The sequence below is a fragment of the Lampetra fluviatilis genome, chromosome 13 (genome assembly GCF_964198595.1).
Source record: "Lampetra fluviatilis chromosome 13, kcLamFluv1.1, whole genome shotgun sequence".
Classification (NCBI taxonomy): Eukaryota; Metazoa; Chordata; class Hyperoartia; order Petromyzontiformes; family Petromyzontidae; genus Lampetra; species Lampetra fluviatilis.
Window position 1 is genome coordinate 7,793,876 of NC_136287.1, and position 26,993 is coordinate 7,820,868.

Genomic DNA, 26,993 nt, shown 5'->3' on the forward strand with positions numbered 1-26,993 from the left:
TGATGTATGACAGTTGGCTTGAAGTGTAACTGCCTCTTTGTAATTCAAACCAGGGCATCTGTGTGTACGTATCGCAGCTGGAGCCCACATCTCCCGTATAAACATGCTTAGCAAGGCCGTTTAGTTTACCTTGGGCTTAGAAGAAGCCACATGATTTTTGCTCATTACACATGCAGCAGGACTGAGTAAGGTTTATCCCTTTTAGTATTGACGCCTGTATCCTCAGTCAGAGGACTACCCACTTCAAACACCTTGGCTTTTTAGACAAAGTAAATGCAGTGAAAATAAATCCCACTGGCAAATATTTACTGAGGCAACAGTACAAACAGGGCAGTGCAGCCACTTCAAGACCTGTGATTGCCCAGCACGTTGCTCCATCTTGGTGGTGTGATTTGAGGCAATTACTGTATTTTTTTATTCTAAGATGCGCTTCTTCCCTGTATTTTAAAGCAAAAGTTGGGTATGCATCTCTGGTGGGTGCGTCTGTCTGTCAGATCACATTTTCATAAGCTTATTGAGTTAGCGGTGTATCATCCTTTCCGCAGCGTCTTATTTGCATTGAAGTGTGAGTTAATTGCACATTACAGTAGCTTCCTTACACTGATATCTTAGCCAAACGCGTCGGCAGCGAGGTGGTGTAACATTGAGCTCAGTGGCTGCAGGTGTGTGAAGTCTACGTAAGGATAGTTTCATAGCCGTGATGTCTTGAAGCAGTGCAAAAAAATAAATTACTGTCGTGTTCTTCTAAGGTCCCGATTCCAAACTTTCCATCTTCACTGACATGCATTCACCCAACATTGCTGATATGTGGTCAAATAACCCCCACGACCCGCATGTCCTCATCCGGGAGTGGGATGACATAAATGGATGTAACCCGTGCACGGTGTGTTGAAGCTCCCTCCCTCGAGCTGCCGGGTTGTTGTGCTGCACGCTGCGAGTTTCCGTTGTGGCTGTTTCTTCTTGTGCGCAGCATGGGTGCACGCCCCTGCACCTGGCGGCCCACCACGGTCACCTGGAGGTGGTGCGGCAGCTGTGCGTGGTCGGTGCCAGCCTGGAGGTGCTCAGCAATGTAAGTGTGGCCTAGATTTGAAGCTTTCGTGACTGCAAGGATTCATATTCTTAGGTTTTTTCAGTAAAGTCACGTAGGTAAAACATCAAAATGAATAAGAATAAAATAAAATAAAAATCACGACGTTTCGGAGGCAACACAAGTCTCCGTCATCAGGTGGGACCGTCACAGCTAATCTGGCTGTGACGGTCCCACCTGATGACGGAGACTTGTGTTGCCTCCGAAACGTCGTGATTTTTATTTTATTTTATTCTTATTCATTTTGATGTTTTACCTACGTGACTTTACCGAAAAAACCTAAGAATATAAGTGTGGCCTCTCGGCCCTGCGGTGCGTTCGACGCACGCACACAGCCGCATGCGTAAGTAGCCTCAAAGCCACTGGCACGTGTCGCCTTGAGGGTTACCACTGGGACATATCTCTCACAACACTGGACGAGTGAAGAATGACATGTATGTAATTGTAAACTTAAAACTAAACAATTTTTTATTTTACCAGGTAAGGCCCATTCAGCCCTCTAGCTCTTTTTCAGAAGCGACTTGGCCACAATTGATAGCTCAACGAAGTGGCTTATCACGTGGGAATTGATAGCAGCCAAATACTATTAAAACACATGTTTCTAAATGTGGAGGGAAAAACCGGAGGACCCAGAGAAAAATCCACATGACCATGCAAACTCCAAATGTACAGGCATCAAGGTCGGGATCGAACCCACGACCTCCTGTATACCAGGCGAGGTAGTTAACATCTTGTTACCATGGCGGACTTGTATTGTCTTCAGTGGTGTATGATTACGCAACTTACCAGAAACATTCTTTTTTTTCCTGGGAAGACTCGCCGACTTCCTCTGAGAGCTACCACAAACAGAGGACAATCCTGGCTAATCCAGGACAGGTTGAAATCGTATTAGCCTTATACCCAGAGCACACAAAACAGATGAACAAGCACAACACATATAGCACCTCACCCAGAGGGCACAAAGCAGAGTCTGAAACGTTGTAGTGTTTATGAAATCAAATTCTACCTTAATTTTCCACCATTTGCCGACCAGCCTGGGCTCATTAGGTTCTTCCAGAGTCAATAAAATGCCTAGGTCTAAATGAGCAATGGGGTGGTATTCATCTCCATTAATGGACTTTAGTCAGTGGTTGATAAATTCCACATTAAAATGTTTGGAGGCTAAGTATCTCTGTAGGATGTTGCACTGTTAAGTTCACACAAAGTGGTATTTATTTGATCACCTTGGAAGCATGATGGGTTGATTCATTCCACGGCCAGGATTTTAAATTCCAAATAGGCAAATATTAGTTAAGCACAGTGCCACCTTTCCAGATATTTTGCATGCATGTTCTGTCATGTATCTGTTATAGTGCAGGTCACAGGAGTGGAGATTTTGTTTCAGTTTACACTCGTACATGTACTACACTGCCAACAGCAGTCTCTTAACATTTAACAGCCCCACACCCACAAGAACAGCAACACAGCGAACAGATACACAAAGAAAATAGCCACCCAGCTAGCAGATACACCACCCAAATAGAGCCTGATGGCCAACATCTACACAATGAAAACACAGCCACACAGCCAGGGATCTCGCACCAGGCCAACAGCTACAACTAAAGCACCGCAGTGGAACACGCTGCTGAATTTAAAACACCATCTGTTGTAGCTTTTTTTTCATTCACGACTAACAATGACTTTGGTCTTCAAGCACGTCCATTAATTACATTCACGAAAGCCACAAAATGCAATCAAACATTGGAGGATTAAGAAATGCATCGTTACATTTGAAAGGCAACACTTAGAAGCACGTCGCTGAGATTTATTTTTCCGCAAAGCGTCATCTTAATGTAATTTTGTTTAAATCGCGTTCCACACTGTCGGTTTTACCAAACCCTTAATAATATTACCATTAGCCGAATAGGACGATTTGCTGTGCATGGGATGGCGCGTTTAGCTGAGGGCGGTGGCGAGGCCGGAAAGGCAGGTTTGTGCCGAGCCCCACGCCAGACCCCCCGTCGCCTCCGTGGCAGCCTCGGGGAAGAGTCCTTGGTTGCGTCTCTCTCTGGCTCCTTGCAAAACCAACCTGATTTGCAGCTGCTGACTCTGTGCTCGTGGCCAATTTGCCCTGCAACACTGTATTTTTTTACATGTCCCTCAAGACAGTTGAAACGGGTAGAGTTCCATGAATCATAAATACTATTGGGCAAAAAAGAGAGAGAGAAAATAGAAAATGTAAAAAAAACTGTGATACGCATCACCATCGTTTACATACTGCTTAGCTTCACAAGTGATGGCAGACAGTGCAGCAGCAGCAACAACAACCGTAGGGTGATAAAAATCCTCGTGACAACAAAAATAAATTATATTTTCACATGTAAATATTAACGGAGCCAAAAGGTGGCGCTGTTGTTTCCTGCAAATTCCACCTCTGTCCACTGAGCAGCAGAGGTCACAAACGGGTTTTGATTCCTTACCCGTACCCGGCCGCACCAGGGTCGCAAACGGGTACCCGTACCCTACTCGTACCCGGCCGGGTACGGGTAGGGTACGGGTACCTGATTGCGACCTCTGGGATGAAGCCATGTTGCAGGCGCGGGTGGGTTGATTCTAGGAACTTGAATTGTGAGAAGAGACAAGACTTTGGGAAATGCGTGACAAACAGTTACTCACCAGTGACTCACGGCCTACCCGTACCCGTAACCGGCCGCACCAGGGTCGCAAACGGGTACCCGTACCCGCACCCGGCCGGGTAGCCGGTTATTGGGTAGGGTACGGGTATCGGGTACCTGGTTGCGACATCTGCTGAGCAGTACAAATAGGGGTACGGCCACAGTTGCTCATCGGCAGGCAGGTCGTGCGTAACGGGGTAAAGTGTGGGCACTTCCAGGACGTCCGGCCAGCGTGGACGAGTTTGCCGAATACCCTCTAGAGCTCTCCACAGTACTATATTCTCCCCATTACAAATCGCGCACATTTATCATAATGACCCCAAAGTTTAAGTAAACACATGCAGTCCAAGGGTAGTCAAAATGTCTACCAAAGTTTGCGGTGGGTCTTACTTTGCGAAGTTGCTTATAATCCGAAGAATACGTCATATATATATGGCTTTCATCGCTTCCCAGCTTCGGAACATCTCATAAGTCAACACACTTGCTAAGTGATGAGTGTTCATGAATGTTCAGCCCTGCTGCATCCTCTGAACCGGTTCAACTTGGCATCAGGGGCCGACGTCTGTGTCACCTCGCCGCCAATGGCGTGCGCGCCGCCGTAACTATGGTTGTCGGTTGCCGTGGCGCAATGGGAATCATTGGCTGTGGCCAGAATTGTGAGCCGATATTATGTGTATCAAGTTATGGCGGCAGGGGCGGCGAGAGAAGTTGTGTGGTGGTTGGTGGTAGGGACCACCCACGGCCTTGGACCCGTTGGCCTTCCTGTTGAGTAATGTGTGTACAACACGCAACCTTGTGTCATACTTTATTTGAGTTATCTGCCAGCCATGTGACATAATAGAAGCAATACGACATTTTCATCATAGTGTCCTTTTCAGAGACAAAATCTGAATAGTCAAAATGAAGCATGGAGGAGAGGTGCATGGTGGGAATTGCACTGAGAGAAAAATAGGAGCACATGGATCACAAAACAAATGCAAATTGCAAACATATTAACTCATAAAACTAAGTGGCCCATGTAGATAATGCACACAAGAGCATGACGACTGTTTAGAGGGAGCAGTGAAATTCGCCGACATGCACCTGCATGGTATTGCAAGGACTATTAAAGAAGACATGGGCAGGCCTTCATCCAGCAGTGGATAAATCATGGCTAAAGATGATGTATATTAACTTTTTTTAATATTGTATTAGATTTTTCAGCGAATATGGAAAAAGGTCTTTCAGTAGAATTACACTGGTCAACAAAAAAAAACATTTTTTTTCTGGCCTGGATTTTTGCAGCTGTTTTAGACTAATTTCAGGGCGCTGATTCCAAATCTGATCTCAGATTTGCTCTATCACATCTCATTTTTATGTTATCGGCATACCCCATTTTCATTGATTTTACCCGAAATTAACTCTGTCACTTATGATTGCAAGTTGTTGCGAGTCAGTGACTACTTTAGTGTAAAAATATGGTGCTGTATTTTTAGGATAGTGTGTTTATAATATCATTTTATGTAGATATCCACATTTATTTAATATTTTTCTTCCGCAGTTTTTATTGAAAATGCAATATTTGATATGTCATCTCAAAAACCTGATGTGATAGACAAAAACCGATGCCAGATTTGGAATCAGCACCCCACAATTACCTTAGAACCGTTGGAATACCTTATGCCAGAAAAAGTGTGTTGACCAGCGTTATCAGCTCTAACGATGTGTTGTTCTTATTGTTTTCCGACAAAAACAACAACGACTCCAGGAAGGGCTCACTGCAGAGGAGCTGGCGAAGACGGAGGGACACACGGAGGTGGTGCGGCTCCTCTCGCGTCTCCGCAAGGTAACCCTCCGCTGTACCTCCAGGCCGAGAGTCACTGCTTCCCAGTGGCTACAGATGTGTAATGGCATTCTGGGATATGCTTATGGATTTCTGTCCCTTGTTATATTATCGTCCAGTATAAAACACTTAATATAAAAAAAAAATGCCAATTGTAAGATTAACGAAACAATAACACCATGATGATAACGCTCATTAAAACAACGTTGACTACAGATATGCATTCCATGTATTTTTTTTATTTTATGCTTTAACATTGCATGTGTGGGGGAGTGAGTTATCAGGGGAAAAACGAAATCAATGCCAGAAATGATGTTGAGCAGTTTACTGCATTCCTATGGGGCCCAATACGCCAGACAAACATCTCTAAGCCACGGTGAAGGTACTGCCCACCAGCCCATCCGCACACGTCCTCCCTTTTTCGCTCATGCTAACTTGGACTCCACTCACCCCAAACACTACACACGGGTGGGTGGGCGGGGGGAGGTGGGACCCCCCTTACGCATTAGCAAGTCACGGTCATAAATAATTAAATGGGAAGATTACGCATGGCGACATCCTGCGCACAACCCCACGATGCGTGGACGTTCCCAGCGACCCACAACCACCAGCGTCTCCAAGTCTAGCGGCTTTGCTGCCCCCGCAACGCTCCCCTGGGGCCTTGTAACGGATCCCGAGCTGGCACTCCGCCCTGTTGGTGCGTGGCTCCCGGGATTATGGCGATCACGCCAGCACAAGCGCCGCGCGGAGCCCTCTGCGTTCTTGCCGGCACTGGCTGGCTGCCCGCATTACTAGAGAGTGCCCGCCAGCGTCGAACAAAACGGTGCTGGGGGTCGGAGTGGGCGGCGGGGACGCGTTTCCCACACGCTGCCCGTGACGCTGCGCGACATCGCCAGCGCATTATTGGGCCTCAAAAGAGGACATCGACATGGGATGTTTCAGTTTCACACCCGCTGATTGATGGCTTGTTGAACCCTTTGTGGAGGTCCTTTTTAATTAATTTGAGAGCTGTGGAGCAAAAAGAGAAACCATAAACACGTAACAATGCCCCCCCCCCACCCCTTTATACAATCTTTTCACGGTGGATGAATCGGTATCCTGTTGGGGAAATTAGGACCTGAAAAAGTAGCAGCTTCAATAACTAAGAGCTCGGCGTGGCAGCATTATTGGAAAGCTGTTTAATGATTTCAGCCGGTTAGTCGGTCATTGAAAAAGAAGAGGCTCGCTTCGTTCGCTGGGAAGCGCGCACATTTGTGATTCGGCGCTCGTAGGGCTGCTGCTGCTGCTGCGCTTGCTGGTGGAGTGGGCTGCAGCACAGTGGCCCATACAGTGTTGGGGGGGGGGGCTGGGCTCAGGGGTAAGCCTGTCGCCTCTGCAGGAATCTCTTTCAATTCAAGATGATCCATTGTTCATGCTGCACTTCCCGTGCATTTATGGTCCAGTCCTGCATCTAACAATGGCAATGCAAATTATGTATCAGGCGCGAGAAGCCTCGTGTGGATTATGGCCGAATCGTATTTGTCCGAGTGCCATTTTACATACACGTGTGTGTGTGTATGTGTGCATTTTAGTCTGTTAAATTGTAATGAATTGCTTGAAATCCTAAAGAAGCACACATGGGTGTGGTTTTTGAAAATATGTTCTGTCATGTGGTCGTGATCATCTTGCACAACGCGGTAGTGTTTGGCATGGTGTGGACGCCACTGGCGATCGGATCAGACAATTCAGGGTGGCCGGCGAGATTTTTTTTTACACCAATTGCCAACGCGGTTTTGTTAACACTTTGCTTGCCTGCGGTGCAGCAACTTGAGGTCCTTAAAAAAAATCATTACATACTGGGGTTGTAGGCCCATGGTCTTTGTTTGGAGGTGGGGGGATGAGTGGGGTTCGGAGGGGTGAGTGGGTGATGAGAGAGTGGGGGCGGCGATGGGTGGCGACGTGTCCAGGGTCGTATTAATGCCGCCGCTTGTTCCATTGCATCAGCTATCCGAATGATGCACGTGGATGAAATGCCGTTGTAATCTTTTATAATCATTTACTGGCCTTTGTCAATGAAGGCCGTCTTTTTTAATCTGGTATGAAGAAGAGCCATTGCTCTTAAGGTAAATTTTATTTCTCCTTTTAAGGCAGTGTTATTGACAAATGCGTGCCGTTTTTTTGTTGTTAGCTGCGTTGGTTGTCTAACCATACTTCCCTTTCCTGCGCAATGTGGGTTTATGAAGATGCATGCGGGCAAAGGGGTTGCCCTTGATCAGTTCCGATATCACTCACCATTGCTGTTGGCCGGGAATCAAATCCACGTCCCGCCGTGTTGTATCTTGAAGTATTAATTCATTGTACATGAATGCTTGTTTAAGAGAGATACCATGTCAAGTCGATTTAGAGCAGTGTTTGTCAAACTTTTTTTGGCCTGTGGACCACCCAACCTCCCCACCCGGCCTCCCCACCCCTGGTGACAAAATGTTTTCGCTTATCTCTAAATACTAAAAATACAAAATTATTCGTATTACCGGGACATAAACACTTTTTTTAACACTCTCTCTATGTTTTCTTTATTAGGGAAGTCATTTAGATATTAGGGTTAGGGTAGTTTACCGAGTTTCATTTCTAAAATAAAAAATCGTAAGTAAAACATTAATGTCCAAACCAAGAGGTATAAACATTGGCATTATTGTCCGGATCGGCCTGCATTTGCATCAGCCCACGGGTAACCTGAAGGACCGCCTCTGGTGCGCCGGGGACCACACTTTGAGAACCACTGGTTTTGATGTCAAGATTTAGATTTGTAAACACAGTCCAGTGCTTCATATTTAAAAGGGTATGCTTTCACTGATAACCCTATTTTTTTACCATCAAACTGCCAGGCTTTTGATTTGAATCATTTGATTTGCCAGTGTGACCAGTAAAATGGCAACCACTGCCATGTGATTGGCCAAATGGGCTTCTCATTCTGCATTTTCAAGTGTTGCCTCTGAGCCGTGTTGCGTGCATTCATCTCATGCTGCACCACCTGCACGAGCCATTGCACGTTTGCGAGAAACAACAGCGCCACCTTTTGGTTCAGTTATTATTTACACGTAAAAATACTGTAACCTGTAATTTCCTTTAGTTGTCACAAAGATTGATATCATCCGACGGTCGTTGTAGCACTGTCTGCCATCAGTTGTTGAAGCTCAGCAGTATGGTAACGAGGGTGATGGGTATGGAATTTTTAAACCTTTTCAAATGTTTTCTCTTTTTTGCCCCGTAGTACATGCCATGAATTATTATCCGTCACGTGCCAAACTGACATTTTTTAAGTTGCAGAATTGGACAAAGACTAATTTAGTGTTAATATAATAGTTTTTTTTTTTAAATCAGACTAAGGCCATGAATTTGTTACACTTGAGAACTCGGTTTAGTTAGTCGTGGCTGAAACCCAAGATTTAAGCCCAGGATTACACCATTGCTCGTTCTTGAGCCATCTGGGCCACTATAATATTTTAAAAACTCTTATTCACTTTTTTCAGCAAACGAAGATGACTTGTCTGAGCATAAATGATGGAGGTCTCCATGGGATTATCTGTAAACCATTAATCAAATAACTTTCCGTACTTCCCAGCCACAGCCAGTATGACTGTTCTTTAAATTATTAACCAGAAGCAGTAAATTTCTCAGTCTGTTGTGTAATTATGGAGTTTGGTACGGACCGCCCAAAGGCACAAGCACACGAGCCGCCGTATGTATTTCAAAGTGCAGTAGTTTACACTCCGATGGCCTTGATATACAGTACGGGGATACACACGTGCACGTATATATGGTACAGCTCTTTGTCAATGCACTGTTGTATTTAATTGCTGGTAGTGGGCAATATTTGACCGTACTTCCCTTCAATGGTCAGTGCGGGGTTAGCAGTGAAGGTAAGGGTAGAGATCTGGGAGCAAAGATGTGCAGCACAAGAATGTTGCACTATCCTGCAGGTAACCCCGCAGTAGCCAAGCCTTTAGCAACCCGTGTTTGTGCAAGGCGGTCACCCATCCTGGCACGATACAGGATCAGTCGAGCACAACTTCTCAGATCAAATGAGATTGGATCCATTCTGGGTGAATTGGTGAAGGTCAATTATACACAACAAAGTAGTGATGTGTATAGCATCCTAATTAACAATTATTTCAGGTTGCAGAAGTTTGTTTGTGTTTTGGTTACGATTGATTCATTCGCCCTGGGGGAATGCAGGTTTAAATAAAAAGTAATTTTGGATATACGTGGGATGAAAATCCAAGGGTTGTGAAGAGACTGACTCCAGTATTTGATCACTGGTGTCGTCTTTGCATTACAATGGACAAATTACAATATACGAAAACATGTACTCCTATAGAATTGTACATTTATTGCACAGCAAGATATTCGACATCATTCGACTGTGCTTGTAGAAATGTTTAGTTTTTAATATTAAGATGAGTGTCATTGCCTCGATTGTCTTGGAGTGGCCACGCAAAACGTCTACAACATTGACTCTTACACACATGGTGCACGCATCTTGAGCAATCCCTGTTAGTAGATGGGTCCTCCCACACCCATCCCCGTCGTCCTATCGACGTGACGTGTGGATAAATGTGCAGCATGATCGTGCCTGTGATAACCGCCGACGTTCTTGCCGCGTGCGCGCGCCAGGAGGGACAGCGGGCGCAGTACGGGCAGCAGTTGCGCGCCACGCAGACGCCACAGCCGCGGATCAAACTCAAGTTCTTTGGCTACGCGGGCAGCGGCAAGAGCACGCTCATCGAGTCACTCAAGTGTGGCCTCCTGCGGGGGCTGTTCAGGCGGCGGCGTCCTCGACTTGCGTCTGCTGGCTCCTCCATCTCGTCACGCTTCCCCGCCGTGCTCTCCACACACAAGACACCTAGTATGACATCGCCATCGCCGCCACCACTGCCAACACCACCGCCACCATCGCCCACCACCACCATCATCGCCACCACCACCGCCTCTACTGCCACCACTGTGTAGGCAGGAAATGCTGTGGGATGTAGAGTTTTCCGCGATATAGCGATTCTAAAATATATCGCTACGATATGAGGTCCATGCTGATCGCATTGAAATTACTACCACAAACTTCGTTGTTGGAGTAATTGATGGGCATGGCTGTTGTGACATCATCGTATTTGTGGTTCATTTTTTTTTTATAAAATTTTGCGTAACCTGACAGCACGTGAATTATAAATTATATCAATTGTTAAGTTGTACATCAAGGCACAAAAAAATGAATAACATGTTAAATACAATTCGAAAGTTATGGAAAACTAATATGACAATCGTCACGTAAAATGTAAAATATCATGTAATAAGATATAATATGGCAATGCTAGTAGCCCCGTTCACCCTCTGGAAGAGTGAGAGTTGGAGTTCGTAGAGGTTGGGTTGGTCTGTCCAATCAGTCCCACTTTATGTTTGCAGCTACTGTGAGTGTTAATCAGAAGTGACAGGACCATGACATTTTTTATTTAGTTCCGGTGATGAGACGCAGCATGAAAAGCAGCATCGCCATGGTTCTCGTCATGTCTAGAGGCGATGCGCGAGTTCCACGTTTTGAGGACACTGCCGTCTGTTTAATTTAACACCGCTAAGTTTACCGTACGTTGGGTATAGGATCAGTTGAGCGCAGTCTTCATTTTCCACTGGGTCTCGGTCAGTGTTAAGAAACAAGGCAAAGTGTGGCAGGATTATCAGCAGTGCCTTCATGACCCTTTGGTCTTTAGCGCGAGACTTAAGTTCATAGTGGATAACACCGCCCCCTCAAATAGGACTCCCACCTCGGCAACATTTCAAGGCGATATAACATTACGGTGCCATTTCTGAATGAATTCACCACTCCTGTGTGCCCCATCTCGATCCACCCACTCACCTGCTCTTCGTCCCACACAAAGGCTCATCAAGCATCGCCAACCTGTACGCGGGCTGCGAGAACGTGAGCGTGAAGAGTCGCAGCATGATGTTCGAGCCCAGCATGTCCAAGGGCATGCTGGGAGCCCTGGTGTCGCCGTCGCAGACCTCCAGCTTCCCGTTCGACGAGCAGTCGACGCGCGCCATTGAAGTGCAGAACGGCAACGTCAACGGCAAGCCTCAGACCCCCACGTCTGCGTGCGATCCGCCCGCGCTGCGTTCCACAATACACAAACTCTCTGTGAATTTTACAACCCGTTACTCTCTTTGCTACTTTAATGTTTATGTTTAACGGTGATATTTACATATAGAGAGCCATAATGTCGGTTCAACTCATGCCCCAGTGCATCTTGATGACTTATGCCAAAGTTTGGACAAAACCAGCTTTGTCGGCTGTCATACAAAATCTGTGTATTTCCTGCTATAATCTGCGACGTACCATAGACTTCCATTGAAAATTACAACGCTAAGCGCTGGGGTGACAAGCTGCGCTCATGCATCTAAAGCACTTGTTCATGTGTGGTTAACCGGATGATAAGCTCACAATCAATTACACGAGATCATGACCGCGTCAAGTAGCTCACCGCACTTAGCAGCAGAATTAGCGACGGCTTTCACTTAAAGTTTTAAGTTTTGCGCAGCAAAAGTGACTAATCCAATTTACGCCTGTCGTAACGCTTTTCCGCGTGCCACGGTCTCTCCGCGGTTATTATTTTCCAATGCACGCCACGAGGCTTGCATGGGGGGGGCGACGGGGGGTGGCGGTGGTGGCAGAGAGCGACGTAGTGCCACTGTGCGAGTGCCGGCAGCTTACCACCGCGCTCCGTCCCTGTCCCGTGATCGTGTACGGCAGGCGTGGGCGACTTGAGCTTGTGGGAGTTCTCCGGAAACCCCGTCTACTTCTGCAGCTACGACCACTTTGCGGGCGATGACACCACGAGTGTGCACGTGGTGATCGTGAACCTTGAGACGTCCTACGAGACGCAGCTCAGCCATCTCGTCTTCTGGCTCAACTTCCTCAAGTCCCTGAGGCCGCTACAAGAGTCCATCGGTAAGAGCCTTTCGCCGGGTTGCCATAAGAAACAAAAGGTTAAAGGTGCAGCCCTGAAATGTCTTGCCAATCAACCAGCGGTTTTTTCAGTATTATTTAATTGCAATGCATATATTTTTTTATTATTGTTACCCTTGCGAGAGAACGACAACACTTGCCCCAACCGGGCCTCAATATTCAGGGGACTAAATGGGGGGAACCTTTGCATGCGTGTGCGTTACACGTGTGCAGCTTATTGTGGGCGCCCCCACACACCACTCAAGGTGGTGCTTGTGGGCACGCACGCCGACCTGGTGAACTGCCCGCGGAGTAACACGGGCGAGTTCGCCTATGGCTCTGGGGTCCACCTGATCAAGGAAGTGCGCAACAGGTGGGTTGGGGGGGGATTCAGGAGCTGGGTGAACGGGGGGGGGGGCACTCTTCTGCTCCTAACTGGGAACATTCATATTCACACACCCATGTGGATTCGTGACCCTGTCTCTCCGAGTGTTGCACAATCCCTCTGCTGATCGCATTGTCTTGAACTCTCTTCGTTATAGTACATAACTTTCTACGTGACTTTACCGAAAAAACCTAAGAAGATGATTCCTTGCAGTCACGAAAGCTTCAAATCTAGAATATAGTACATAACACAAAATGTCCATTCGCGGCATTGTGGAGGATATAAATAATACAATTTAATAAGCAGACAATATTTATCCTCTATATATCATCTCAAAAAAGTGTTTTTTTACTTCCCATTTTACTTCCCATCAATCACAACGTCATCTGGGAGTCCATAATTTCGGCAGCAATACAAGCAAACTCTGGTCCCGATTCGACACACAGTGCCTTATCAGCAGTCAGGCTTGACTGATTTCATCTGTGAAATATGCCCCCCTTTCTATATAGCATCTTGAGATGTGATCACGTTTAGATGCTAGAAAACCCCCTAAAGTATATTGGATAACTTGTGTGTTTCTGATGCTGCGATTTAAATGTTAACTGTAATCTTCTAGTGAATTGAGCGTGATTGACTGTGCGTCCGCAGGTTTGGCTATGACCTGGACATCTCAGACCGCCTGTTTGTGCTGGACGCCACAGCCGCACAGTCCAAGGATATGAAGTTGCTAAGAAATCACCTGCTGGATTTAAAGAACCAGATCACTGCTGTACGTCTCCTGGTGCTCGGATTTCGCCGTTGAATTTGCCTCTCGGTTTAAATGTGAAGCCGCAAGTTCGTACTTTTTTGTGGGCATAATTTTCGTACACTGGCCCATTTTGCTTTTTGAATCATCCTTTTGACATTTTTTGCCAACTATACATTTCGGCAGCTTATTGGAAAATCCCTTAATGTTGTTTAAGCACAATTTTTTTCGAGTTTTCAAACAACACCGGTTGGTAATTTGTAATCGAATAATTCACCAATTCCTTGTTTCAAGTTTACAGCAAACAATTTTTTATCATGCTATCTCAACCATTCAGATTACAACTGTCAACACTTCACAAGAATAAATTAGTCATGTAGTTGGGAAAATATCATTGAGAGACAAGGGTAGACAGAAAATAGACTTGTATTCTAGAAGAATAATGTTATACAAAATAAGGAAGAAAAATCTGACATTTGCATGGATTCTGTTACACTTTCCAACGGAATTATTTAATGAGCAAAAATAAGTTTGCCTTCTAAGCCGCATAAAGAGCTGACATGCGGCATACGGCGTGTAATGGCGGTAGATAACGTCACACGTAATAACGTCATGGGGTGGTGAGACGCATGCATGGCATGTGATATCATTTCTTTGGCTGAAAGGTTTCTCCATTTAGCTCTGTTTTTTTATAACAACAAATATTGAGCAAACCCTTTTATCAATTTGGCTGGTTTTCTAAAGGCCAAGTTACTTATAGCAACATAACTTTATAATATTTCCGAAATATTGGATCACTGTTATGAGAGTTTTCGTGACCCCATGTTACAGACAGACAGTTACAGACCGACAGGGACAATGCATTCACACTTTAAAACTTGTTTGGAAAGCATCTATAAAAAATCCAATTGAGGAAATGTCCACAGGGCTGTCGCTGACTATGTCCTCTGCCACGGCAGGTGTGCCCCAGCATGCCAGTGTTCTGCGACAAGATTCTGTCGGCGCTGCCCACATGGCGCAAGGCGTGCGGCTCCGTGCAGCTCACTTCGTGGCAAAGCTTCGTGGCCGACGTGCGCGACCAGATCAACCCCCTTGCGAGCGAAGACGGCGTCCGTGCGGCCGCACAGCAGCTGCACAGCATGGGCGAGGTGAGGGGGGTCCCTGCGCCCAATCCCATGCACACAAGGAAGTGACGTTAGCGTGCTTAGCTTGAGCAATGGGGCAAGGAACCGTGTGGGACTTCTGTCGCTGTCCTTGCTTTTTCAGAGCCTGGCATCTAGTCCCCTCTGGCCCTTGAGCTCCACTCCAGTTGCCTTACCTGCACACTTCATAGTTTTGCCATTGCCCCCCCCCCATGGCTTGTGTCACCTGCCTCATGCCATGTTGTTCACTTCTGACTACACAGCTCACACGGAACTGTTCACCGTAAGGTGCAGTTGTTCTTTTTTGAGGCCGAGTCAAGCGGAGTGGCGTTTGTCCCATCCCCTTTCCCGGGTAGATCCACGTGTTTCAGAGCGAGACGGTGCAGGACGTGGTGCTGCTGGACCCACGCTGGTTCGGCTCGGCCGTCCTCGGCCGTCTCCTCTCGCCGAGCGACGGCTCGGGGCCCGGTGGAGGCGGCGGAGGGGGCGGTGGCGGCACCGGGAGCCTGGCTGGGCGCGCCCTGCACCACTACCGCGGGCGCTACGCCACAGACGAGCTGCAGGCCTTGCTGGGCGAAGCGGAGGCTGAGACGGACGAGCTCCTGCAGCTTCTGGAGGCCATGGACGTCTGCGCACGCGATCCCGACTCGGGCATCGCCGGCATGGTCACCATCCCCGCGCTCATCGTGCAGGTCGGGCCGCCACAGCTTGACTTGGCTCTCGCCAGTTCTGTAGCTGTGTTTGAAAATATTGCGTCAAAGAGCCAACAATTTGCTTTGCATTCCAACGTTCCTGTTTGTTGAAAAACCAAATCCATTGGCATATTTGCCCACGGGACAACTTGATTTTTTTGGCTTTGGCGTGTGGAGGCTTTTGGCCTACATGATCGAACACAAAAGGAAGTAATCATGAATCTATAACTTTGGTTGTGAATGCCTACTTATACATTTTTTTTCAAATGTATTCATAATGAAAGTGTAAAGTTCTCATTCTGTTGTTTAGTCATGATATACTTACGTAGTTTATTCCACTCTTAATTACATAGCTACTCCGTATCTAATAGAATAGCAGTGATATGGCCACATAAACAAGGCATCGCATTTGACTTAATTTTTGTTTGCATTCAATTAAAACGTGACGCAACAGCAGAACACCTAAATCTAGCATGGGACAGCCCTATTCTGAGATGCAACTGCACTTCTCTTTGTGACGTACGCGCATGTGTGTGTGTTTGCGTCTGTGTGATCCCGCGACGACCCCGGTCCCAGGCGTCGGACAGCCTGCACCGGCGCTGGGAGGATGAGCACGAAAGCGCCGTCTTTGGCGGCGTGCGCATCCAGGCGTCGGAGCACACCGCCCCCTTCCCCGCCGGCCTCTTTCACAAACTGCAGACTGGCCTCTGCCGCTGCTTCCCACAAGCCTCCTCCCCAAAGAGCGGTGGCGGTGACGGCAAGAGGGCGGTTGCAACCAACGGCGGCGCTGTACCCCCCAACTCGGAACCCGAGGCCGAGCTGCGGCTGTGGGCCGGCGGGGCCCGCATCACGGGAAGGTCGGCCGAGGCCATCGTCTTCCTGGCCGTCAACGGGCAGGCGGTGGAGATCCGAGTGCGCGGTTCGGAGTCGAACCGCGCCAGTTGCTACGAGCTCCTGGAGGGCGTGTGCAGCACGGCCGAGAACCTCATCGCCGGCACGCTGCCAGGCCTGTCCATTACGCGCCACTACCTGAGCCCCCAGCAGCTGAAAGAGCGCGTGGAGCCCGTCATGGCGTACCAGCCACGCGACTTCCACCGTGCGCGGTCTCAGGGCGAGCCGTGGCTCAGCAACCCGTTTGGCGAGTACCGCGAGGATTTCCCCAGCCTGCTGTGCTTCGGCTGCCCCAAGCTGTACGCGCGCGGCAGCTTTGGCCTCGACCAGCCCGTGTCAGAGCTCAACCCGCACGCCCGACGGCGCCTCGCCCGGCTGCTGGACCCGCAAGACCCAATGGGCAAGGACTGGTGCCTGTTGGCGATGAAACTGGGGCTCGATGAGCTGCTGCCCACGTTGGAGTCGCGCGATGGGAAGAGCGCCACCGAGAGCCCCACGGACCGCGTGCTGCGGCACTGGGTGAGTGCCGAGCGAGCGGCCGCAACAGCGGCCGCGGCGACGTCGAATGGGAACCACGACTCTTCTCCGCCGCCAACGACCACAACGCAACAACCGCTGCCCCAGGCGGGGGCCGGGGCGGCCACGGTGGGCACCCTCGTGAGTAAACTGCGTGACCTGGGGCGGCGCGACGCCGCCGACCTCCTCGTAAGGCTCACGGCCGTGTTCCGCATGAACCCCGACGGCACCGTGACCGGACAGGACTCTCCTGCTGCCTCCAGCAACACCGGCACCTCCTACAACTCTCTGTACTCATCCCTCTCCAGATGACCGGACAGATCGCTCACTTGGGCGGAACGCTGTTTTCATTCTTCCCATCACACGCGGGGGGGGGGGTGGGGGGGTCCAAGCATTTTTGCCTGCAATACTCTTTGTATGAGGAAGCGACGCAGCTGTGGACGATGCTCACGAGTGAAGCAGGACGTTTTTTTGTGCATGCATTTGCCATTTGACTGTGTGCAGATGGTTATTAAGTGTAGTAAAACATCATAATCAAATGGGTAAGGGGCTGCTTTGTTGTGTTTAAAAGTGGCTCCATGGTGCTCTTGGCAACGGCCAGGGAAGTAATTGCATTAACTTGGCTGCTCACCCTGACATGTTCCTTTAGCGGGAGCTTCATGTTGGGTCATTCATAGTCAAGATACGGCATTTATAAACAGCCAATGAGTCGTGTTAGAGTAAACACTCATACTCTTGTTTCCTACAAGTTATCCAAAAGTAATATTGCATTGTGTCCAATTAATACTTTTATATGTGTATCCTTTTTTACCCTTCTCCAACTGGCTGCCTAAACCATTTATAGTGAACTGCTTTGGACTTGTAATAACACTGCTTGTGTATACACAGTACATATGAATATGCACCATTTTTAGCTTTTCACAAAACAATACTTTAGGTCTATTTAATGCTGTTTTAATCCGTAAAGCCACAGTGGATAGGTGCACACTTGGCTTGCATTAATGTTATCAAGTGTTCTGCAAAAAAGGTTTTCCTAGAGGGTGTCCAGGCCTCGTGTGTCGTGCGCACGACACCTGTCCCAGGCTACTCATGGCCGCCTCACTCTCCTGCTCCGCCCGTCACCCACGGCAGGGGCGTCACGTTGTTGCCGCACATCTCGCGATCAACTGAAGCGCCCCATCGCAATAGAGGAGATGGAGTGGGGTGGAGAGCGGCACGCACCGATGAATCGGTTGGGTCGTGCACGCGGTCGTGTCGCTGGGCACGGCGGTGATGGTCGTGCTCTACCTGTAAAGCCATAGCTCTGTTCTCGGCGGAGTTACAGACGCTTTCGTTTTAAGAAAAGTGCTCCTTGTGGACCACCGGCGTGGCTCTAATTTATTAACGGGTCGCAGGGTAACCCCCGTGCCCTGTCGTTGCCGATGAGTTTGTAATGCTTGTTTTCCCTTCCCCCGTTTTCATAAAAATCTATAGTGCCTTCTTCGTCTTTTATTGAAAAGGGAACAATTTATAATAAAGAAGAGCTCAGCTACCTCTGTATTGCCATAACAGTGTATGCAGCATGGGAATACGGTGCATGCTTGAAGATCTGATGTGTTTTAAGTGTAAAAAAATGAAAGCATGCTGTACATAAGCGAAGGGTCTTCCTGTATGGAATCATGCATATACAAGGTGTAATCAAAATGAGGTCGCGGTGGAAAATGGAATTGATATGTTAATGCATTCAGTGACGTCAGGCTGGCGAGTTATGGATTGTAATGTGTTCTGTTGGCAGCTGTTGTGATGTAAACAAAGGTGTCAAGTTTAATTTGTTAGCAATTTTTTTCAAAAGTGTCATTGAATTGTATTCTTGGTCCATATCCCATGATGTCTGTTACAGTTTAACCAGAGCGCAGCAATAAAATCTGGTTCCCAAAAATACAAATACTTGTCATGATTGTTTTGTCCCAATTCTTGTGTATGTTTTTATTGAGCATAATCACTCAACGCGTGGTTGGAATAGGCCCTGGCACAAGGAACGCAATGGGCCAGTATTCCCCATGTGGTACTCGGCGTAATATTTATGGCCAATCGGGTCGGTCGCTGCAGTGCCCACATGTAACCCACTTGGGGATGATGCTTGTGACTGAGTGCACCCGTTGTGTTTATTCCCCCAATCATTCCAATAAAAGCAATACTTGCGTAGTGTCGTAGGTCTCTTCTTCCTTCTGCTCGAGGTGTGTGTGCGGGTATCGTGCGTCGCACAAACACTCAGTTGGAGACGAGGTAGTCGCAGGAAGCACCGTCCTCCCCTTTTATTGTTGTGTTCACGCCACCAACTCCGGCCTCCTCTCTCACGGCCGCGCTGCCGTACGACCCGGCCCAGACACGACCCTGCCCGCGTTGCACCGACGGCGTCGACCGAGACGGCCAACCACTGTCCGGCCACGCAATCATCGGGCGAAGGCGGCGACAACGACAGCGACGACGAGACGAGTCCACTCCCATAACCGACAGCCTGGAGCTCTCGCTCTCCGCTGCTTTTATTCCCTTCGGCGGGGCTTGGCTCCCCACCAGAAGGTTCCAGAGGCCTCCCCACGAGGTCTACCGTGACCGTTGCCCCAGTTCCTCCGCCCTGCCGGCACACACACCGTGTATATACTCAACGTTGCGTGCGCTCAGTGTCTACCTGCAGTTGCAGCTGCAGTGCAACAGTCAGCGCTATGTCACTGCACGTGTAATAAGCCAAATTGCATGTGGAAACTTAACAGCTCTCCAGCTATTTTCCAAGTACAGTAAGGAATGAAGAGTTTGATCACAGGAAAAAAGGCTGTTTTCAGTTTTGTGTAATGAAAATGAAGTTTTTTTGGTGTAATCACAGCCTCCGATTATCACGGTTGGCTACGTACGGTGCAAAAGAAGTTCAACATATCGGCAGGTCATGGGCTTCTCTTGATCACTACAACTTGACTGGTAGATTTGTATATATATTTGTAATCACAAATTGCTGAGCCCAGCAACAAAGAGCACTATTGTATAAATAATACACGAGGTTATAGATTACGTTTTAATAGAACTTACAAATGTAAATTCTTGGATTGAAGCAATCGAATGGCAAGAGTTTGAATTTGTCCAGCTGGAGCGATGCCGCCACAAGCCCCCAGCCCCCAGGGGAGGGCGCTGTGAGCCACAGCCGCACTCGTCGCAAGCCCTGACGAGGGGTGGGAGGCAGAGGTCGCAAACGGGTTTTGATTCCTTACCCGTACCCGGCCGCACCAGGGTCGCAAACGGGTACCCGTACCCGGCCGTACCCGTACCCTACCTGGCCGGGTATGGGTATCGGGTACCCGATTGCGACCTCTGGGATGAAGCCATGTTGCAGGCGCGGGTGGGTTGATTCTAGGAACTTGAATTGTGAGAAGAGACAAGACGTTGGGAAATGAGTGACAAACGGTGACTCACCAGTGACTCACGGCCTACCCGTACCCTGCCGCACAAGAGTCGCAAACGGGTACCCGTACCCGGCCGGGTACGGGTAGCCGGGTATCGGGTAGGGTACGGGTATCGGGTACCCGATTGCGACCTCTGGTGGGAGGGGAGGGGGGCATTGCAGACAATTATGAATAATTTATAATAAAATAGGAAATATTCAAAAGGCACAAGGCTGTTGTTTCTGGGTCAACACGCAACCAATGTTAAACTTGCATCTACGTTCCACAAATATAATTTTAACTATCTGCAGTATATACTATATACACGCATTTATGTTGAACTTCTGTTGCACCGTACGTAGCCACCGACGGTTGGAGAGGGCCCAGGTTTTTGTTCATCAAATAGCTTAAAACGAAACGTTTGATCTTCCTTTAATTGTGAAAACATCAAAAAGGAATACATCGACGTAGTCAGACATTGACCATAATAGAGGTTTTTGGGTTAGATTGTGTAAATGTGTCGTTAAACCCGCCACCACCCGACACAGCCAATTAGTAAGGTTTGTCACGTAAACAAAACATGCCAATTCGTGACGAGTGCAGCACACCGGTGTGTTGGAGAGTAAACCCACAACACATTTACAGTTCGAGTACGTTTCGCCAGTAATAACGTCCAGCATCATCAACCGACAGACAGATTAGTAATGTACCTCTGGCACGCTCTCTAATTAATCCACGTGTTTCCCACCTTTGTGTCTTAATGTAATTACAAGCATGCATCTCTTCACGCTTCTTTGCTCACTTTTCAGTTAATGTTCTGGAAATGTTTAAATCAATGGCCACTGTGTTCCTGAATCAGCCTTGGCAGGTAGCAATACCCACCGAGTTAGCATTTGTCTCCTTTGGGCACATTGATATGGTCCTATTCATTTGAGTAATTAACATTGTATCGCTGCGGCCACAAACACTGCTACGGCCAAACCACCCGGCATGCTCTGGTGAGGTGAGCCTTTCCGGTGAGACTGTGTCGTGCGAGATGGAGCGATTTAATCCGTTCAGCAGCTGTGGGAGCATTTAGTAGATGGCAGGCTCGTGAGAGGTGGTGGGCTGCTGGGGGATGTCTTCATCCAGCAGTGGATTGACCATGGCTAATCATGATTAGCTAAATGAGACTGAGGTTTTATTTTTCTTCTTAAATATCTTTACTTTTTGTAATAAAAAAAAATACTTTACATATACTCTTTGGTTCTTTCGGTAAAGTCACGTAGAAAGAGAAAGTAATCAATTAAATCACACTTTAAATAAAAGAAATATTTAAATATTTCCACACAAACCCACCATTACTGCTGAAAATACGGTACAACAAAGTCGCTAACGATACGGTGCAATAAAAATTTGACAATCGTATCGAAGGGCTCGGTCCATCTCCTGCCCAACGCCGCAGATTTGCCTCGGGGAGAAGAGGCGCGCGTCTCTGCGGAGGGTTGTTCACATTTCGCCACGAAGTTCAGCGCCACCGAGATTCAGCTCCCGGGTCTCGCCATGGCCGCGTTCTTCTTCACCACTGTCACGGCAGCTCCGGTTCAAAACCAGCATTATACTTGCTTATTTTTGAAAAGCTTTTTTTGCAAATGAAAGAAATCAGAAGTATTAAGAGGAAGGGGTCACGTTTTATGCCTCTTATTTTCTTCTTTAAATTATACATTTGAAACGGCAATATTAAGACAGGGCAAGCATTTAATAAAACCAGGGCATCAAGGACATTCGCCACGGCTGTTTAGTGCAGTGGTCACGTTGGCTGTGTTTGTAGCAGGTACGCTGGGTTCAAATCCCACAAATAGATTTTTGCATATTCTTAGGTTTTTTCGGTAAAGTCACGTAGGTAAAAATTTTAAATAAATAAAAGTAAAATAAAAATTATATAAAAATCACGTTTCGAAGGCAACACAAGCTTCCGTCTTCAGGTGGAACCGTCACTGCACGATAGCTGTATCACCGAAAAAAACCTAAAAATATGAATCCTTGCAGTCACGAAAGCTTTAAATCTAGAAGATTTTTGCTTATTCATTTCCAAACCAAATTGAACGGCCACGTGAGGGCAGTGCAGACTCTACACCACGCAGAGCCGCCCAAGTCTGTGTGGAAACACGGTGGCTCAGAGGGTTGAGAGAGTCACTCCTGAATGGACCTCGATCTGTGACAAGGTTCGAATCCTGACAACAGCAAGTGAATAAATAAAAACTGGACGTGTGGTTAAAGCAAGAATCCAGGGTGACTGATAATTTTGGTTGTAAAGACAGGAATACATGGAGGGAACTTGTGGAGATACCTGAAAAATAGAATGGGCACCTGTGTAAGCAACATTGACGATGGAACTGTGGAGATGACTGAACAAGGAAGGACCAAGATGGTGATTTGAAGAGACAAGGAAGACATGGAACAAAAAATGAGGGGAAGACATTCTTTACCGAAATTCCAAACCACGAGGGGGAGCACTCTCTCTGGAACCCACGATTAAAGCGACTTTTTCCAGCAATAAGAAACCAAAACGTGACGTAAAAACAATAGCATCCAGGCCAGGCCAGAGGGCACTTTATCTTTTGGAAAATTTTTGAAACCATGCTTTTTGGGTGAAAACCCTATTTTGGAGAAAAAAAACTAATTTAAGGGTAATAAACAGACTAAAATGGGACAGACTAATACAAATGTAGTGAGTTCAACTGAGTCGCAGATGTACTCCTTGGAGGCAACACATTAATTGATACCAACACAAAGGGGTAACTGCCCCTTCACCAGATAACAACCTATGCTGGTAGACCGCCAGGCGGATACGGAGCGATTGAAGGAGATGGAGGATGTGCGAGAGGGTAAGACTCGAGCCAGGAGAGGGGAGTGCCAAAGATGCTGAGGTCGTAGAGAGTGGAAACAAGAGTTACTTTATATAATTAAAAATGTTAAACTTTTACAAATCGCACATGTCATTTATATTTGCTTCACCTGTAGTAAATAAAGTACACGATGCAATGATTGTATCACTGTTTTATTATTTACTTCGCAATAGCATAGGCAGAGCGTGTATATAAGAGTAAAAACACTTTACAATGAACAGAATGAAATTAAATGAAACTGAATTTGCCTCAATAACTTATGCCACTCTGTGCTTGCGCTATACTTTAAAATCATTGGGTCTCACCACAGGAAAAACAGCCCACACTATATTTGCTCAGTCTATTAAATACAATGTGCATTAAACAGTTTAAACCTAAAACAAAATTACATAAAAAATAAACCTGGTACAATGTATGCACACATAAGTCTGTGCTTATTGTCTGCTTATGGACCGTACAAATGTCAAAACGGAGCAAACACAGAAATGTGCACAAAAGTATGGTGATGCATGCTGCGACAAATAGAGGAATGCATGGATGAGAGAACACAAATGATAGACAAGATTCCAAAGAAAACCAAGTGGACTTGGGCAGGACAGAAAGAATGCGTGACATCGTCTCACGTGCAGCTGCATGGCACAGCAGGCCTGTGGAAGATGGTGATGGAATGAAGACACTTTGATCCAGCAGTGGATTGATCATGGCTGTCGATGACGACTATTTCTGTACAAAAAAGAGAAACTCAGGCAAAAAATATTCACAACGACCTTAACGGGCCAACACCTGAGTGAACATGAAATATTGCAAAAGGGCCCACATCCTTGTAATTATAAAACACAAGACATTGTTATAAAAATAAGTCACCTTTAAATACATTACACGTTTATTACATTAAGCTGTATAAAAAACACTTTTCTTAATTCCTCGAAGTAACATGCTTGCGGAGCTGTCACAATTCATCACAGCTTGCGGTGAGAAGAGACGGCTTCCCGTGGGGTCATGGCCCCACTCGCCAGGGCCTCCCTGAGCTGTGGCCGGTGGCTCAGGGCCAGGGCTACGGCCCGCACAGTGCGGCGGTAAGAAGAAGAGGAGAAGGAGGGGGAGGACCCTCCCAGCTGACAAAACACCTCCTGCTCCAGCTTCACAGCCACGGGAGAGAGATCGCTGCCGGCATCCGACGAGTCTGGCTCAATTCCGCTCCGCGCCTTGGAAGAGCTGGGCCCCACGTCTCCTTGGGCGTTCACGGAACGCGACTCCACCTCGCCTCGTGTGTTCATGGCGTGTGACCCGTCCTTCCGTTGCCTCTTCACGGAGCTTGGCTTCGTGTCCTCTTGGCTCTTCATGGAGCCTGCCCGCACCACCTTCTCACGGAGTCTCACCTCATCGCTTTTCTCAGCCAAGGCTCGTGTCAGCATTGCCCGGGCTGTGTCCCGCAGCTGAGTGATGATACCTCGCCCGTAGCCAGAATACGAGGGGGTCGATGATGAGGAGGAGACGGTCGATGATGATGATGACGACGAGGAGGAGGCGCTTGACGAGGATGTTGAACTCTTGCGACGTGGCCCACCGCTTACCATCACGGGCCGCAAGGGCCCCAACGAGTCCCTGGCCTCGTAGAAGCCTCGCCAGCGTCCGTACATTTCGGCGGCCAGGGCCGCCACCGCGGGGTCGCCCCCGCGTCGACGCCGCAGCCTCCGAACGGCGCGGCCCAGCCCGGTGGAGACGAGGAGCTCCCGGGACGGCACCTTGTGCCGCAGCGCGGACAGAGCCTCCGCCAGGCGACGCTCGCCATCCTCCTCCTCCTCTTCACTCCTCCTCCTGCACTCCTCCGCCTCTCGCGTTTCGTCAACAGAATCAGAGTCCATCGCCCTGCGCTCCTCCGTGCCCACCGGCCTCGCGTCCATCTCCGCATCGCGCTCCCTGCGCGCCCCTCCGCCCTTCTCCGCCTCCTCCTCGTCCACCCCGGCGGCCGCGAGCGCGTCCAGGAGGCGCTCCACGTCCACGAGGGACACGACGCGGCGCAGCGAGCCGAGGGTCGCCTGCCGCAGGCGGCCTCCCCGGGCCCGGGAGCCGGGGGGGCCGTCGCCGCCGGGGCTCTCCCTGGGCGTGCGGATCACGAAGCGGTCCATTGGCTGTGGCCTTACGTCAAGAAGAGTCGCTTACAATTAGTTAATGCCACACCACCACCACCAATTAGTTAATTCCACCACCACCCCCAATTCATTCATTCCACCACCACCCCCAATTAGTCAATTCCACCACCACCAATTAGTGAATTCCACCACCACCACCCCCAATTAGTTCATCCCACCACCACCACCACCCCAAATTCATTCATTCTACCACCACCACCCCCAGTTAGTTCATTCCACCACCAATTTTATTCATTCGTCCACTCAATTAGGTCGGTCGGTGTGTGCGTACGCGTGCACGTGCAGGATGAACACAAAGCGATTCCTTCACGGCCGTCGATGTTCTCAGTCCTCTAGTTCGTGTTAATCATTCATTCATTCACTCGTTTACTCCCGTCGGTCAAAAGATTCCGTTTCCGATAAAATTCATTCTCACGCAAACGACTGCAGCCACGACACTACGGTACAGTAAGGCTCCCGCCCCGCCACTGTGATTAATTCATCTCATTCACTTACATTAATCTCATTCACTAACTCATAACATTCACTAACTCAATCATCTCATTCACTAACTCAATCATCTCATTCACTAACTCATTCACTTACATTAATCTCATTCACTAACCCATAACATTCACTAACTCAATCATCGAATTCACTAACTCATTCACTTACATTAATCTCATTCACTAACTCATAACATTCACTAACTCAATCATCTCATTCACTAACTCATTCACTTACATGCATCTCATTCACTAATACATTCATCTCATTCACTAACTCATTCATCGCATTCACTTACATTCATCTCATTCGCTAACTCATTCATCTCATTCACTAACTCATCTCATTCATTAACTCAATCATCTCATTCGCTAACTCAATCATCTCATTCACTCATTCACTTACATGAATCTCATTCACTAACTCATCACATTCACTAACTCAATCATCTCATTCACTAACTCAAACATCTCACTTACTAACTCAAACATCTCATTCACTAACTCATTCCCTTACATGCGTCTCATTCACTAATACATTCATCTAATTCACTAACTCATTCATCGCATTCACTTACATTCATCTCATTCACTAACTCATTCATCTTATTCACTAACTCATATCATTCACTAACTCATTCATCTAATTCACTAACTCATTCATCTCATTCACTAACCAAACCACTCGCCAAATGCGTTCCCTCCGCTCCGTCCGTTCATCGCGTCCAACAATTTAACGAATTCGCTTCCTCAAACATCAACTTGCCCTAGTCCCTCATTCGCTCGCTCACTCGCTAATCGCAAACTCTTAAATTGGCCAATTAACTCATTCCAATGCTGTTTTCGTTCATTCGTTCCATCCACTCACTCGGAGCCGCGCCAAAGTCCCAGGCCGCGCCGCGGAATCGACGTCGCGAATCGGCGACCCCCGAATCGATTCCTTGTGGCCGGGCGCATCGATTTCCACGCCAGTTATTTGCGGCAATTTCGATTATTTAACGATTGCTGCCAATTTCCTGCAAAGTTTGCATGCAGGACGGTGCCGCGAAGGCAATAGACGAAATGACACCGAACAATACGAACGAGACATGAATACGGACACGACATGAAGCGATTGTATCGATGGAATCGAGATGGTAAAACTACCAGAATC

At 47.8% G+C, this 26,993-nt stretch overlaps 2 protein-coding genes across 4 annotated transcripts in view; one reads left to right on the forward strand and one right to left on the reverse strand.

Moving 5' to 3' along the window:
• The window catches only part of DAPK1 (death associated protein kinase 1), a 68,971-nt gene extending 50,143 nt beyond the window's left edge, over window positions 1-18,828 (forward strand). For 2 of the 3 annotated variants that reach the window (XM_078862219.1, XM_078862220.1), the window contains exons 18-27: window positions 971-1,069; window positions 5,489-5,566; window positions 10,217-10,448; window positions 11,470-11,658; window positions 12,339-12,536; window positions 12,768-12,906; window positions 13,567-13,687; window positions 14,623-14,811; window positions 15,162-15,497; window positions 16,074-18,828. In XM_078862219.1, the coding sequence (XP_078718345.1) occupies window positions 971-1,069; window positions 5,489-5,566; window positions 10,217-10,448; window positions 11,470-11,658; window positions 12,339-12,536; window positions 12,768-12,906; window positions 13,567-13,687; window positions 14,623-14,811; window positions 15,162-15,497; window positions 16,074-17,216 (2,724 nt within the window). In that variant the 3' untranslated portion in view covers window positions 17,217-18,828. Of the gene's footprint in view, window positions 1-970; window positions 1,070-5,488; window positions 5,567-10,216; window positions 10,449-11,469; window positions 11,659-12,338; window positions 12,537-12,767; window positions 12,907-13,566; window positions 13,688-14,622; window positions 14,812-15,161; window positions 15,498-16,073 lie in introns of those variants that run through there. The other variant, XR_013637312.1, reaches the window with a different exon arrangement.
• A 4,525-nt stretch (window positions 18,829-23,353) lies between these two features.
• On the reverse strand, window positions 23,354-26,725 carry TCEANC2 (transcription elongation factor A N-terminal and central domain containing 2). Its single transcript, XM_078861886.1, has 2 exons — window positions 26,709-26,725; window positions 23,354-25,341 (listed from the first exon to the last, which is right to left on the reverse strand). Exon 2 carries the CDS (start codon window positions 25,329-25,331, stop codon window positions 24,162-24,164), a length of 1,170 nt encoding a protein of 389 aa, XP_078718012.1. The 5' UTR covers window positions 25,332-25,341; window positions 26,709-26,725; the 3' UTR covers window positions 23,354-24,161.
• Between the last annotated feature and the right edge of the window lie 268 nt (window positions 26,726-26,993).

Bases quoted from the DNA above. Each gene is read 5' to 3' on its own strand.
- TCEANC2 (XM_078861886.1), bottom strand. From the start codon at position 25,331: ATGGACCGCTTCGTGATCCGCACGCCCAGGGAGAGCCCCGGCGGCGAC.